The following is a 13275-nucleotide window of genomic DNA, read 5'->3' as shown; positions in this document are numbered from 1 at the left end:
CCCCTCTTCCCCCTCCTCCTCTCCCCCTCTCCTCCTCATCCCTCACCCTCTCTTCCCCCTCCTCCTCTCCCCCTCTCCTCCTCATCCCTCTCCCCCTCTTCCCCCTCCTCCTCTCCCCCTCTCCTCCTCATCCCTCACCCTCTCTTCCCCCTCCTCCTCTCCCCCTCTCCGCCTCATCCCTCTCCCCCTCTTCCCTATCTTTTGGCTTTTTCATTAATTCCCTCACTCTCCACCTCGAACTGGTGTGTGGTGAGCGTTCTGGCGCAGATTGGCTGCGGTGCATCACCCAAGTGGGTGCTACACACTGGTGGTGGTTAGTGAGGTCCCCCCTTTACTGTAAAGCGTCTTTGTGTGTCTAGAAAAGTGCTATATAAATTAAATCCTTCTTATTTCCTCCTCCTCATCCCTCTCCCCCTCTCCTCCTCTTCCCTCTCCTCCTCATCCCTCTCCTTCCCTTCCCTCTCCTCCTCATCCCTCTCGCCCTCTTCCTCCCCCTTCCCTCTCCTCCTCCCCCTCTCTTCCCTCTTCTCCTCCCCCTCTCCCCCTCCCCTCTCCTCCTCATCCCTCTCCTCCCCTTCCCTCTCCTCCTCTCCCCCTCCTCCTCATCCCTCTCCCCCTCTTCCCTCTTCTCCTCATCCCTCCCCTCTCCTCTGAATATAATCAGTGCACAGACCCAGAGCTGACCTTGAGCTAAGAGAAGAGACAGTATAACACACACACACACACACACACACACACACACACACACACACACACACTCACACACTCACACACACACACACACACACACACACACACACACACACACACACACACACACACACACACCCTCTCTCTCTCTCTGTCACTCTCGCTTTCTCTGTCTTCTGCATACATGTGGGTGGGAATGCGTCTGCATGTTCAGATATGTAAACTCACTGGCAGCCCTTGTGCATGTTGTCATGCGCAACAAACCCACTGCATGGGTTTTTGAGAGGAGAGGAGGGGAGAGGAGATAAAGAGAAGAGAGGCACATGAACCAACCTAAAGACCAAGCGCACGGGTTGACAGGATAGTCAACCCGGGGGGGGGTAGTAGAGTATGTGGGTTAGTATGGATGGGGTGATAGGATAAGGTAAGGGTAGTAGGGATGGTAGGGTAGGGATAGTAGGGTAGGGGTTGGTAGGGTAGGGATAGTAGGGTAGGGGTTGTAGGGTGGGGGTAGGGGAGAGACAGGGGTTGTAGGGGGTAGGGGGAGCTACCTATCCAGCTGAAAGGGTCTGGGTTCGAACCCAACGTTGTCTTACTGTCAGCATCCAGGAGCAACAGGCACGACCCTAACGACTTATTAAGGGCTAATATCTTTAACCCGTTCCCTGAGAGTTGCTCTGATGTCTGCTGAACGTCTCACCCACTAACACTGCGTGTTTCAGAACCCCAAAAACATGAACACGTTTCATTGGAGGACAGCATGCTTTCAGATGAACTGCTCATGTAATCAGAAAGAAATCAAGCTCTTGTCAAGGGCTCTAGTCAAGCTCCTGTCTGGGCAGGCTGAGGAGTGAAGGCCTGAGGGGACAGCTCAATCCCCTGGAACGGACCATGTATCACATCATTCACGTCCTGGAGCTGAAGGATAAAGCAGCCTTGCTCTGGAGCTTATAAACGATGACCCTACCTTGGTCTGGTTATGAAGGATGACCCTACCTTGGTCTGGCTATGAAGGATGACACTACCTTGAACTGGCTATGAAGGATGATCCTACCCTGGTCAGGTTATGAAGGATGACCCTACCTTGAACTGGCTATGAAGGATGACCTTACCTTGGTCTGGTTATGAAGGATTATCCTACCTTGGTCTAAAGCTGGTTATGAAGGATGACCCTACCTTGGTCTTGGTCTGGTTATGAAGGATGACCCTACCTTGGTCTGGTTATGAAGGATTATCCTGCCTTGGTCTAAAGCTGGTTATGAAGGATGACCCTACCTTAGTCTTGGTCTGGTTATGAAGGATTATCCTACCTTGGTCTAAAGCTGGTTATGAAGGATGACCGTATAGTACCTTGGTCGTCTGTCAAATGCATCAAGACGGAGGCTGGATCATATATGCTTTAGTTCTCACCCAGGTTAAATTTATCATTCAAATTAAGAAATCCCCCTCATAACCCGTTAATTATTATTGTCTCTAAATCGCTGGCTGGCCCTATATAGCTCAGAGCAGGGCTTTGGTTTCATAGATAACTGGCCCTCCCTGTGGGGTCGCCCTGGTGTGCTCATGAGAGACGGCCTACACCCTACTGGGTTAGGTGCCTCAATTATGTCAAAAAACATAGATAGATGTCTTAGTCAGGCGTGACTCATCCACTCACAGCACGCTGGGCTGCAGGAGTTTAGTAAACCTGCTAGCAACATGATAGTCTACGTTGCAGAGTCTAGAACAGAGTCTAGAATAGCAGATGGGTTAGCTGAACCAGGATCTATTGCACCAATGGTTTCAGAGCTGAGTGTTAACCGGACTCCCTCTGTAACTAACGCTGTACCTATATGTACGGTGGGCCAAAACTGCATGTCAAACCGCATGTCAAATCGCATGTCAAATCGCATGGTAAATCGCATGACGCATGACGCATCGCATGAAATTAACGCTGTACCTATATGTACAGTCGTGCAAAATCGCATGTTAACTCGCATGACAGAGCTGAGTGTTAACCACACTCCCTCAGAAATTAACGCTGTACCTAGTACAGGCGTGCAAAATCGCATGGCAAATCGCATGATAAACCGCATGTCAAATCAAATACTAACAACTAACCGGACTCCCCCTGAAATTAACACTGTACCTATATGTACGGTGGCGCGGCCCCGCTCTGTCTCGAGGTGTAAAACCCGCAGGCGAGCGCCGCGACCAGTATGTCCAACTCTGGCGATCCCACTGATCGCCTCAGAGCTGAGTGTTAACCAGACTCCCTCTGAAAATAACCCTGTACCTATATGTACGGTGGTGCGGCCTCGCGCTGTCTCGAGGTGTAAAACCCGCAGACGAGGGCCGCAACCAGTATGTCGAAACCGCGGTATCCCCTTGACCGCTTCAGAGCTGAGTGTTAACCAGACTCCCTCTGAAAATAATAAAAGGGAAGTACTCAGAATAGGGTTCATGAACATAAGGTCGCTTTCATCGAAGGCGCTCTTGGTCCATGATTTAATTATTGATAAAAAAGATCGACATACTGGGGCTTTCTGAAACCTGGTTAAAACCAGATGAGTTTCTAGCCTTAAACGAAGCTACTCCACCCCATTACGTTAGCACCCAAGTATCTAGAGAAGTTAAGAAAGGTGGTGGAGTAGCCCTGATATCTAATTCTAAGCTTAATTTAAAGCCGAAGAATAGATATATTTTCAGATCCTTTGAGGTGCTAGCGCTCTGCACCTCAGCTCCCCGAGAAGCAAAACGAGTTCCAGACTCTTTTGTTTTAGCTGTAGTATACCGTCCTCCAGGACCGTATTCAGTTTTTCTGGATGAGTTTTCTGACTTTGCAGCTGAATTGGCTACATATTCAGACAATATTTTGCTTATTGGGGATTTCAACATTCACGTGAATAACCCGTCTGATGCCCTCACAAGGGCTTTTCTGTCCATTACAGATACGCTTGGCTTCAAACAGCTCGTCCAGCAACCAACCCACATCGGTGGAAACACGTTGGATCTCGTTCTGACCCGCTGTGTTGACATTTCGCAGCTAGTGGTCTCTTCCTACACCTCAGCTTTATCAGACCACTTTTTGCTCACTTTCCAGGTGGTGGTATCCTGCCCCTGCGACGATCAGCAAGCTACTTTCAGCTGTCGCCGCATCACACCTGCAACCATTACAGCTATGGAAGATAAGTTATCTGGTTCACTTGCACCTCTCTGTAACTATAGTGGTTCTGTGGAGTGCCTTACTGATGACCTCAACACTGCCTTGTCTGTTGCCATTGATTCAGTTGCTCCGTACGTAACTAAAAAACGAACATTGAAAAAACCAGCTCCTTGGTTTAATGCAGAAACTCGCATTTTGAAGCGAAATTGCAGGATCCTTGAACGCAAATGGCGCTCGACTAAACTTGAGGTCTTTCATCTTGCATGGCATAATAGTCTGATCACCTATAAGGGTGCGCTGACTATCGCCAGGAACGCCTACTTTTCTAGTATCATTAATTTGAATAGAAATAATCCTACATTTCTTTTTGACACGGTGAGGAGTCTCACTCAGAAACAGAATCAGACCGTAGGCTCCTCGATCTCGGCAGGTGAATTCATGGATTTCTTTGAGAATAAGATTCAATCAATTAGAGAGGAAATTGATGCTTACCGGGCGGCTAATCCTACACATCCTGTGGGGCAGGATGGGGTTCTGCCAAGTAGGATGGTGAACTCTGACGCAACTCTTTTGGAGTTTAAGGCAATTTCCTTGGTGGAACTTGAAAGGGTGATAAAGGCCTCAAAGCCAACAACTTGTATGTTGGATCCGCTCCCTTCTAGGGTTCTTAAGGAACTTTTTCCAACGGTGGGGCCTGTTATCCTCTTGCTTATGAATCTTTCGTTTTCAACAGGAATTGTTCCTTCCAATTTCAAGGCTGCGGTGTTAAAACCGCTACTCAAAAAGCCTGGCCTAGATCCTGAATTAGTCAGGAACTATCGGCCTATATCGAATCTGCCCTTCTTGTCTAAGGTACAGGAAAGGATTGTAGCAAAGCAAATTGTTGACTATTTGACGAGGAATAATCTCTTCGAACCTTTCCAGTCGGGGTTCAGGAATTTCCACTCAACTGAAACTGCTATTACAAGAGTTGTAAATGACATCCTTCTTGCTTTGGATAAAAACACAAGCACAATGCTTGTGATGTTGGATCTGAGCGCTGCGTTTGATACGATTGACCATAGCACTCTTCTTCACCGTCTTGAACACTATGTTGGTTTCGGGGGTACGGCTCTTGGTTGGCTTGAATCGTACCTCACAGATAGAACCCAATTTGTGCTTCATGAGGGTGCAGAATCGAAGCATTGTAAATTGCGCTTTGGCGTACCACAAGGGTCGGTTCTTGGTCCATTGCTTTTTGCAATTTATATGCTTCCCCTCGGTGACGTTATTCGCGGCTTCGGAATTAGTTTCCATTGCTATGCGGATGACACCCAGCTCTACATTCCTGTAGATTCCGGGGATTCTGCCCAGATTCAAAAGGTTGAGTCCTGTTTGGCTGCTGTGAAGGGCTGGATGTCACAAAACTTCCTACAGCTTAATACTGGGAAGACAGAGCTGATGATTATCGGCTCGAAGCGGGACCGGGAAAAGTTTGAGGATGTCTCTCTGTGGTTGGATGGCTTCGCCATCCCACAGAGTGCATCCGTCAGAAATCTTGGTGTCTTGTTTGACCCTCAACTATGCTTTGATCAGCATATAAGAAGTATAACTAGAATTGCCTTTTTCCATTTGAGAAACATTGCAAGAATCAGATCAATGTTATCTGTAGTGGATGCAGAGACACTGATTCATGCGTTTGTCTCGTCAAGACTGGACTATTGCAATGCACTGTTCTCGGGATTACCGAACTCTACTACAAAGAGTCTACAGCTGGTACACAATGCGGCAGCTAGATTGCTGACCAGAACGAGAAAGTTTGATCATATTACACCTATTCTCGCCTCTTTACATTGGCTACCAATAACTTTCAGATCAGACTTTAAGGTGCTATTGCTAACCTATAAAGCCTTGCATGGACTATCTCCATTGTACCTGAAGGACCTGATTATTCCTTATAGTCCTTCTCGGTCTCTCCGGTCTTCGGGAGCCGGCCTTCTTTCATTGCCGAAGGTTAAAAAGAAATCGGCTGGACAGAGAGCATTTGCCTATCGAGCCCCCTTTTTATGGAATAGGCTGCCATCAGCGATCAGGGAAGCTGACTCTGTGGAGCTATTCAAAGGGAAGCTCAAAACGCACCTCTACAATCTTGCATTTGGAGTGTGAAAACAACAGATGCGTAGTGAAGACTACTCTGTTTGCTTGTGCTTTTCTTATTACATTATACATTCCCACTATGTACTTTTCCGTTCTAATTCACTATTCTGTCAGTTGTAGCGTGCTGCGGGTGCTGGACTGGATGCCTGGACTCTCCTCATGGATAACCGGCCAGAAACCCATCACCATTTTAATATGATGTACATGTATTTACCTGTATGCCATTTGTGGCACCCATTGCACTCCTGACCATCCCTGGAAGAAGGGATCCCCTACACTGCGTTTCTTCTCAAGATTTCTTCCTTGCTGATTCAAGGGAGTTTTTTCTTGCCCGTGTGGGGGCATGGGTAAAGGGGGGTGTCACAAATATTTGGCCTGTTAAGCCCTTTGAGACTGTAATGGTGATTAAGGGCTATACAAATAAAATTGAATTGAATTGAATTAAGAAGAACTGAGTGTACCGAGGGAATGCTATGTTGGTGCTGTTAATAACATCCACACATTTAATCAGGATATTCACTAATTTATGAGCTATAGCTTTGAGGGAGATCACGGTAACCAAGTCAGATCTTAAAGGGGTAGTTCGGAATTTTGGACATAGGGCCTGATTCCGAAGTGAGCATTGGTATTCTATATCACTGGAGACAGTTTTCAACACATTTCATTCAGTCCTTCTAGTTGCAGAGTTCGCTCGTGCTAGGCTAGCGCAAGTCAACGGGCAATGCTAGCCTGCTATTAAAAACAGTCTTACCCACTCCACAGTACACCCGAGGTAAATCAATTATAACGCCAGACTATAGATTTAAATGTCTGTGTTGATAGAATAATGTTAGAAATAAAACTAACAATGCGTCGCATGAATCATCGAGGGACTACTTTCTCAGCAGAAGCGGAATTCTACTATGCGCTGGTTAGGTTTGTAACCGAATCACGACAGAAGAACGTAAACAGAAGCGTGGGACAGAAGCGCAATTGAACGACTAGGCAACATGATGGTTCAGTGTGCTTTTAGAAATTGTAGAAATAAACGGTACAGATGGGCACCACAAAGTTTCCACCAATTTCCAGTGCGAGATCCAGAAAGGACTCAACTGTGGCTTGTTGCTGCTGGCTTTGACATCAAAACACCGGCTCGTACATGTACGGTTTGTTGGATACAACAAATTCCTCATAATCGTCTTCAAAAGCAGATGCATCGCTAACTCCTCCAAACGTGGCCATATCTTGCTAATTTAATACGCTTGTAGAATTCCTTCGTTCACTGTACTCTGCGTTTGTAGCAATGACAGCGGCAGGTAACCTAGGTATCAGTCCGCCGCTGCCGTAGCCTACGTACAGGAATATAAACACTGCTGCTGAGACCCCGCAATTCCCTCAAAATGCAATGCAATGCAAGGTTGGTTTTATTTCTAACATTATTCTATAAACAGACATTTAGATGTATAGTCTGTCGTTATAATTGATTTACCTCGGGTGTACTGTGGAGTGGGTAAGACTGTTTTTAATAGCAGGCTAGCATTGCCCGTTGACTTGCGCTAGCCTAGCACGAGCGAACCCTGCAACTAGAAGGACTGAATGAAATGTGTTGAAAACTGTCTCCAGTGATATAGAATACCAATGCTCACTTCGGAATCAGGCCCTATGTCCAAAATTCCGAACTACCCCTTTAATGATTCAGTTTAGTTATTACAACATGTCAACAAAACCCTAATCTGATTTAAAATATTCTGTATGAATTATTATCATTGAGTGAGGTCTGATATGATCACAGCACTGTATACTAATCCAGCTCTCTATTGTCCCCCTGTTTTAAATCCTAGTGCAACCTCAACCGTACAAAATGTAACCTTGCCTTTAGCGCTGCTTGTTGTTACATCCTTTAAAACACATTTTGATCAAACCTTCCAATCGATATGTTAATGCTCCACAGGTGACCAGCCAATCAGAGATGTGTGAAATGGAGATGCCCTGACAAAGAGCTCAAGAGCGTGTCCAGCGTCTCTGAGATCAGTCTAACATCACCATGACCACTGCCTCGCTAAACAAGGCCTTTCTCTGGACGTTGAGCAGACGGAGAATGCTGTTGAGTTTGAACCGCAATGTTTACTATTCAGGGACACTTTGATCCAAACTGACTGGCACTGTTTTTACTTTTTGGGATGCATGCCTCTAACGAGGAAGGGCTGGTGGAGCGTTGTTCTAAAGGCAGACTATATTAATAATAACAATAATAATGTGAGAAATATTAATAATAAAACATATAGAACTTTAAAACCTCATGTTTGTGCAAAATGATACCAGTCATACTCAAATGGAGTTAGTGACAATGGTCCAGGAGACAGAGTGGCCAGCAGACAGAGAAGCCAGTGTGCAGATTGAGGGGAGACAGGGCAGGTTTATGATGGAGAAACAGGCTAACGAGCTGCCTCTGCGATCAGAGGGGAGGCTGGCCAAGCACAGGTCCGCCAGAAGGCCTGGATTCTGGGCCAATGGAGAGACCAAGGGCTGAGTCAGGGAAAGGGAAAGAGAGAGAGAGAGAGAGAGAGAGAGAGAGAGAGAGAGAGAGAGAGAGAGAGAGAGAGAGAGAGAGAGAGAGAGAGAGAGAGAGAGAGAGAGAGAGAGAGAGAGAGAGCTGGCAATCATCTGCGTGCACATAACAAAACCAAAAAACACAGACACACAGACACATGCTCTCCACCGACACAACACTGCTCCCTCTGTTTCGCAATGTGACGCGGCATCTCTGTGTGTGTATGACGCACCAACACACGAACAGACACATGGCTACCTGACACCTACTGTGTCACATGACAGTGCCGGCGATGGAGAGGAAAGGAGATAAAGATAGGAGAGGAGATAAAGAGAGGAGAGGAGAGGAGATAAAGGAGAGTAGAGGAGATAAAGAGAGGAGAGGAGTGGGGAGGAGATGAGGAGAGAAGATAAAGAGAGGAGAGGAGATGATGAGTGTACCAGCCTAGGGAGGTGCTGAACATAGCATTTCCAGGGAGGAGGGATGGAGGTGATGTTAGAGGGGATGAAGGGTTGATATATATTCATCATTCTGTCACCTGTACAGCCCTCAGGACCCCCTCAGAGCGTACATGTGCATGTGTGCGTGTGCATGTGTGTTAATTAGTCTGATTAGAAGGTCATTGTGGACAGAGTGGTGAACTAGCGTAAGAAGGGACACATGCTGAGCACAGCTGCTCCGTCACAGCCAATCATGGCACAGCGGCAGTCCGGAGCTTGAGAATAGGGGGCGGGACTTGGAACTTTGGGGGAAGGCTTTTGATTGGTTTTGAAGTGAAGAACCTGGTCCTCAACGGATTTGAGATGTACCGTAATACTGCCATCATCATATAAATGACCGCTAAAGGAACAGTATTTACATTATAATCTTCAGTCACATTTCAACTATTATTATGGGGCTAATGTTGGTCTCAATACTGTGTGTGTGTGTGTGTGTGTATGTGTGTGTCTGTACCTCCCTTCACGTCCACCTCTCCTCTTAATCACTGAAAGCTGCATCATGGCCCTGTTTTTTAAACCTCTCTCCCTAAGTCCTCTGGCCGCCCAAAGTCCCCCAAAAGCTCAGAGAACAACAAGCAAAAAGAGTTGATCTCCCAACGTGCGACCGACACTCGACCGCAATGGACTTCTCTGAGAGGTGCCGAGTTCAGTCAGGCCTTTAAAAACACACACAGTTGCTGTTCTCGTCAGATAAGAATGCACCATTGTGTCTCAAACATTGATCTGCAGCGGCTTTCAAAAACAATGGAACTCTGCATTTATACAAGCATTTATTCAGAGAACGAGAGAGAGAGAGACAGAGAGAGAGAGAGAGAGAGAGAGAGAGAGAGAGAGAGAGAGAGAGAGAGAGAGAGAGAGAGAGAGAGAGAGAGAGAGAGAGGGAGAGAGGGAGAGAGACAGAGAGAGAGAGAGAGACAGAGAGAGAGAGAGGGAGAGAGAGAGAGAGAGACATTAGAGGACAGCGAAAAAAACAGCGAGACAGAGAGAAAGAGTGAGACAGCGGAAGAGGGCAACATCAAATAGGTTTCATAAACTCTGCCATACAATGTAACGCACAAGAACACCAATTATTTTATTAAAGCAATGATAACATAAGCCCAGCAGTCATCTTGACCTTGCTTTATTCAAAGGCCTCGCCTAATGTTTTTTAATCCCAGAGGTGATAAATCAGCAGCACCTTAACTTGAGGTCCAAGTTCCCAAGGAGAGCCGACCCCCTCCTGCAGGGCCGGGCTGTTTTAGGAGCCCGTTGCTGGGTCGGGGAGATCGTTGTCACATGAATTACGGACACAGACACAGACAGAGAGAGAAAGAGAGAGAGAGAGAGAGAGAGAGAGAGAGAGAGAGAGAGAGAGAGAGAGAGAGAGAGAGAGAGAGAGAGAGAGAGAGAGAGAGAGAGAGAGAGAGAGAGAGAGAGAGGCATGTCTGGTGGTGTTGGTCTGAATAAGTGGGTTACATAAAACATCTTTACAATGTTTAAGGAATCTTCTGTTGATCAGGGTATTCACACGCACCAAAGACCCTTCATCATTGACGGTATTACGACTTGCAGGGATAGTTATCACACCAACATCCAAATCCCTCATATTTTCTCTTTGGCAACATGAGTGAACATTACACGTGGTGGTTGTCTATTGACACAGGGACAAGAGTGCCTGAACGTTAATGTTTCAGGGGCTTTTCTACAACAGCCAAGAGATTGGATATGATGGTGAAATTTTCCATCAGGATCAGCCATATCTGGGCTTGCGTTGAGCCACTGTCAATATCAGTGATCAATCAAAATCTCAAGCTTTCAAAAAGGACCACAGACTCGGCATGGAAACAAACATGTCATCCTCCTCTCTAAAAACCAACCAACCAAACAGCAGCGGCGAGCAGAGCACTGAGGATGACCTCAACGACCTGACCCACATATTAAGCTAGGCCTCCAGATGTGCGCGCTCCCTGGGATTACTCCAGCAGGGCTTCAACGACGAAGCCCTGGGGATGCTGCAACTGGGCTGCTGCAACTCACCAGGGCTGCTAGGGGGTGCACAAGGGCTGCTAGGGGGTGCACAAGGGCTTCTAGGAGGTGCCCCAGGGCTCATACTACGTGCCCCCCCCCACTCACCACGAATCCTGACATGACCCTGGAGACGTGCTGACGTGTTCATGGGTGGTATCATGAACCAGATATGTGCCACAATACATTTCATGAAAGAGTATAAAAGTACTCTGAGTAAACTAATACACATCCCGGAATGAATCAATATGTTGGAGGTCAGTAGGGAGAGGAAGCCTTTCATAATGTCATCTAGCAGTTTGAAGGCCAATCATAGAAGGCAACACCAAAAGCAGTGAAATGACTAAATAATACAGAAAACCATTCATGGTGCAAACAACGTAGGCCTTAAACTGTCCCAAAACAAAGCTATTACATATTACACACATACTTCATTACTAGCCTACAGTGTATAACAATGTAACAATGAGTCCACATTTGAAGTGGTTCTCAGGAGGCCTGGGAGAGATGTTAACATCTGGAGTGTCAGCTCCACTATAGGAATCAAAACTTGTATTTTCCAAAAGGTTTACTTTAAAACATTTTCTTATGCACTCAAGCAACGGACGACGACGACGGGGGGGGGGGGGGGGGGGGGGTAGTTCAGTATTTGGGGTAGTATGGAAGGGGTGTTAGGATAAGGTAAGGGTAGTAGGGGTGGTAGGGTAGGGATAGTAGGGTAGGGGTAGTAGGGTGGGGGGTAGGGGAGAGATAGGGGTTGTAGTGGGGCAGGGGTAGTATGGTAGAGAGGTAGGGTTAGTAGGGGGGCGCTAGGGGTAGTAGGTTGGGGGAGTAGAGGTAGTAGGGTAGTCGCAGGGCTAGGGGTAGTAGGGTGGGAGGGGGGGCGGGGGTAGGGGTAGTAGATTATGTGGGGTAGTATGGAAGGGGTGGTAGGGTAGGGGGGCTAGGGATAGTAGGGTAGGGGTGGTAGAGGAGAGATAGGGGTAGTAGGGAGAGGGCGGTTGACTTTCGCTAATCGCTTACTCCTCATCTCTACAAATATTCTCCCGTCACGACCTTATTATTGCCTGATATGAAAGAATTTAACTCTTTCTCTGCAACAATGTGCCTATTGTGGCCAATGACATTATTTTGGCAGGTTAATTTGCCAACTTGTGAAATATATGCAAGTTGTGAACTTCACAATGAGAAATAACTGCAAAAAGACAACGTCTGACTACGAGTGGCACAACATCGTGTTAATGCATAACTATGTCAAGTTTGAGTCGGCCTGCTGAGTAGCCCAAATTTGGAACCGTTCAAAAAGGGACAGAGAAAATAAAGGAAAATGAACCGCTCCTCTCCTACCATTTTGATCCGGTGGGTCGAGGCTCACAGGAGTCCCAGTATAACTCCCTTTGCATCTGCTTTCCGTTCGCCATGAAAAGGATCGTTGAATTTCACATTTCTTCAGCTCTCCCCTCTTCCCCGGTCCTTGCCCCCCAGTAGCATTCACACGGAGCAGAATGCAGAGGCTGCTTTTGCAGAAGGAATTGGTGATTGGAGCTCTGGGATCATATGGGTTTTTAGTCAGAGGATTTTAAAGGGACACGGTACTGTATACCACGGAGTTGTGAGACAGACGGATTTCTTTGTAGTGTACTCGGATTTATTTGATATGCTTAGGACACTAACGTCTGGAAAACGGCGGACCCGTCAGTCACCGTGAACCGGGCGCGTCGCTCGGCGCTTAGGGCGGCTATGACGTCAGGGGGACGGACACACGCTCGTCTCCTCTCCTCCGGTGTGTGTGTTGGGGTCACATCAGTACACCGCAGAGGTCGCCGAGGACCGTACGCACATACCGGCCTAGCGATGGCTGAAAATATTGACCCAGGTTCCCTTGTGTGATATAAGCGGTCAAACACATCGTTCATAATCCATCGACAGCCCACTAGGTTCATTGGACGGTGATGCTGAGAAGGCATATGAGGACGGCTGAACGTCTGTCCACAGGCCTATGAGAGCATTAACAGGGTGTCCTCCTCCGTGACATTTACTGAACAGACAGCACTAGAACTACGCTATACATTCTTCTGGTCTTATATTGATTGTATTACAAATCACATTGCATTGGTGTAATATGCATGTACCACCTGCACGTTATACTTTAATTGTGAACACAGATGAATAATACTTGATGACAATACATATTAGCCTACTATCATAACATAGACTGATAACCAATTCTACAAAAATCAGTTTACAGTAGCCTACTTACTACTTACAAT

The 13275-nt window shown here is 46.9% G+C and overlaps 1 protein-coding gene across 1 annotated transcript in view; it reads right to left on the bottom strand.

Annotated features, from left to right (window-relative positions):
- zbtb47b (zinc finger and BTB domain containing 47b) overlaps nucleotides 1-12704 on the bottom strand; it is a 34153-nt gene extending 21449 nt beyond the window's left edge. The window contains exon 1 of the mRNA XM_056583824.1: nucleotides 12353-12704. Coding sequence (XP_056439799.1) covers nucleotides 12353-12355 — 3 coding nt within the window. The 5' untranslated portion in view covers nucleotides 12356-12704. The remainder of the gene's footprint in view (nucleotides 1-12352) is intronic.
- Between the last annotated feature and the right edge of the window lie 571 nt (nucleotides 12705-13275).

This window comes from Gadus chalcogrammus, chromosome 23 (genome assembly GCF_026213295.1).
Source record: "Gadus chalcogrammus isolate NIFS_2021 chromosome 23, NIFS_Gcha_1.0, whole genome shotgun sequence".
NCBI classification, from domain to species: Eukaryota; Metazoa; Chordata; class Actinopteri; order Gadiformes; family Gadidae; genus Gadus; species Gadus chalcogrammus.
The sequence above is the reverse complement of the archived record's forward strand: the minus strand, read 5'-3'. Positions and strand labels throughout refer to the sequence as shown.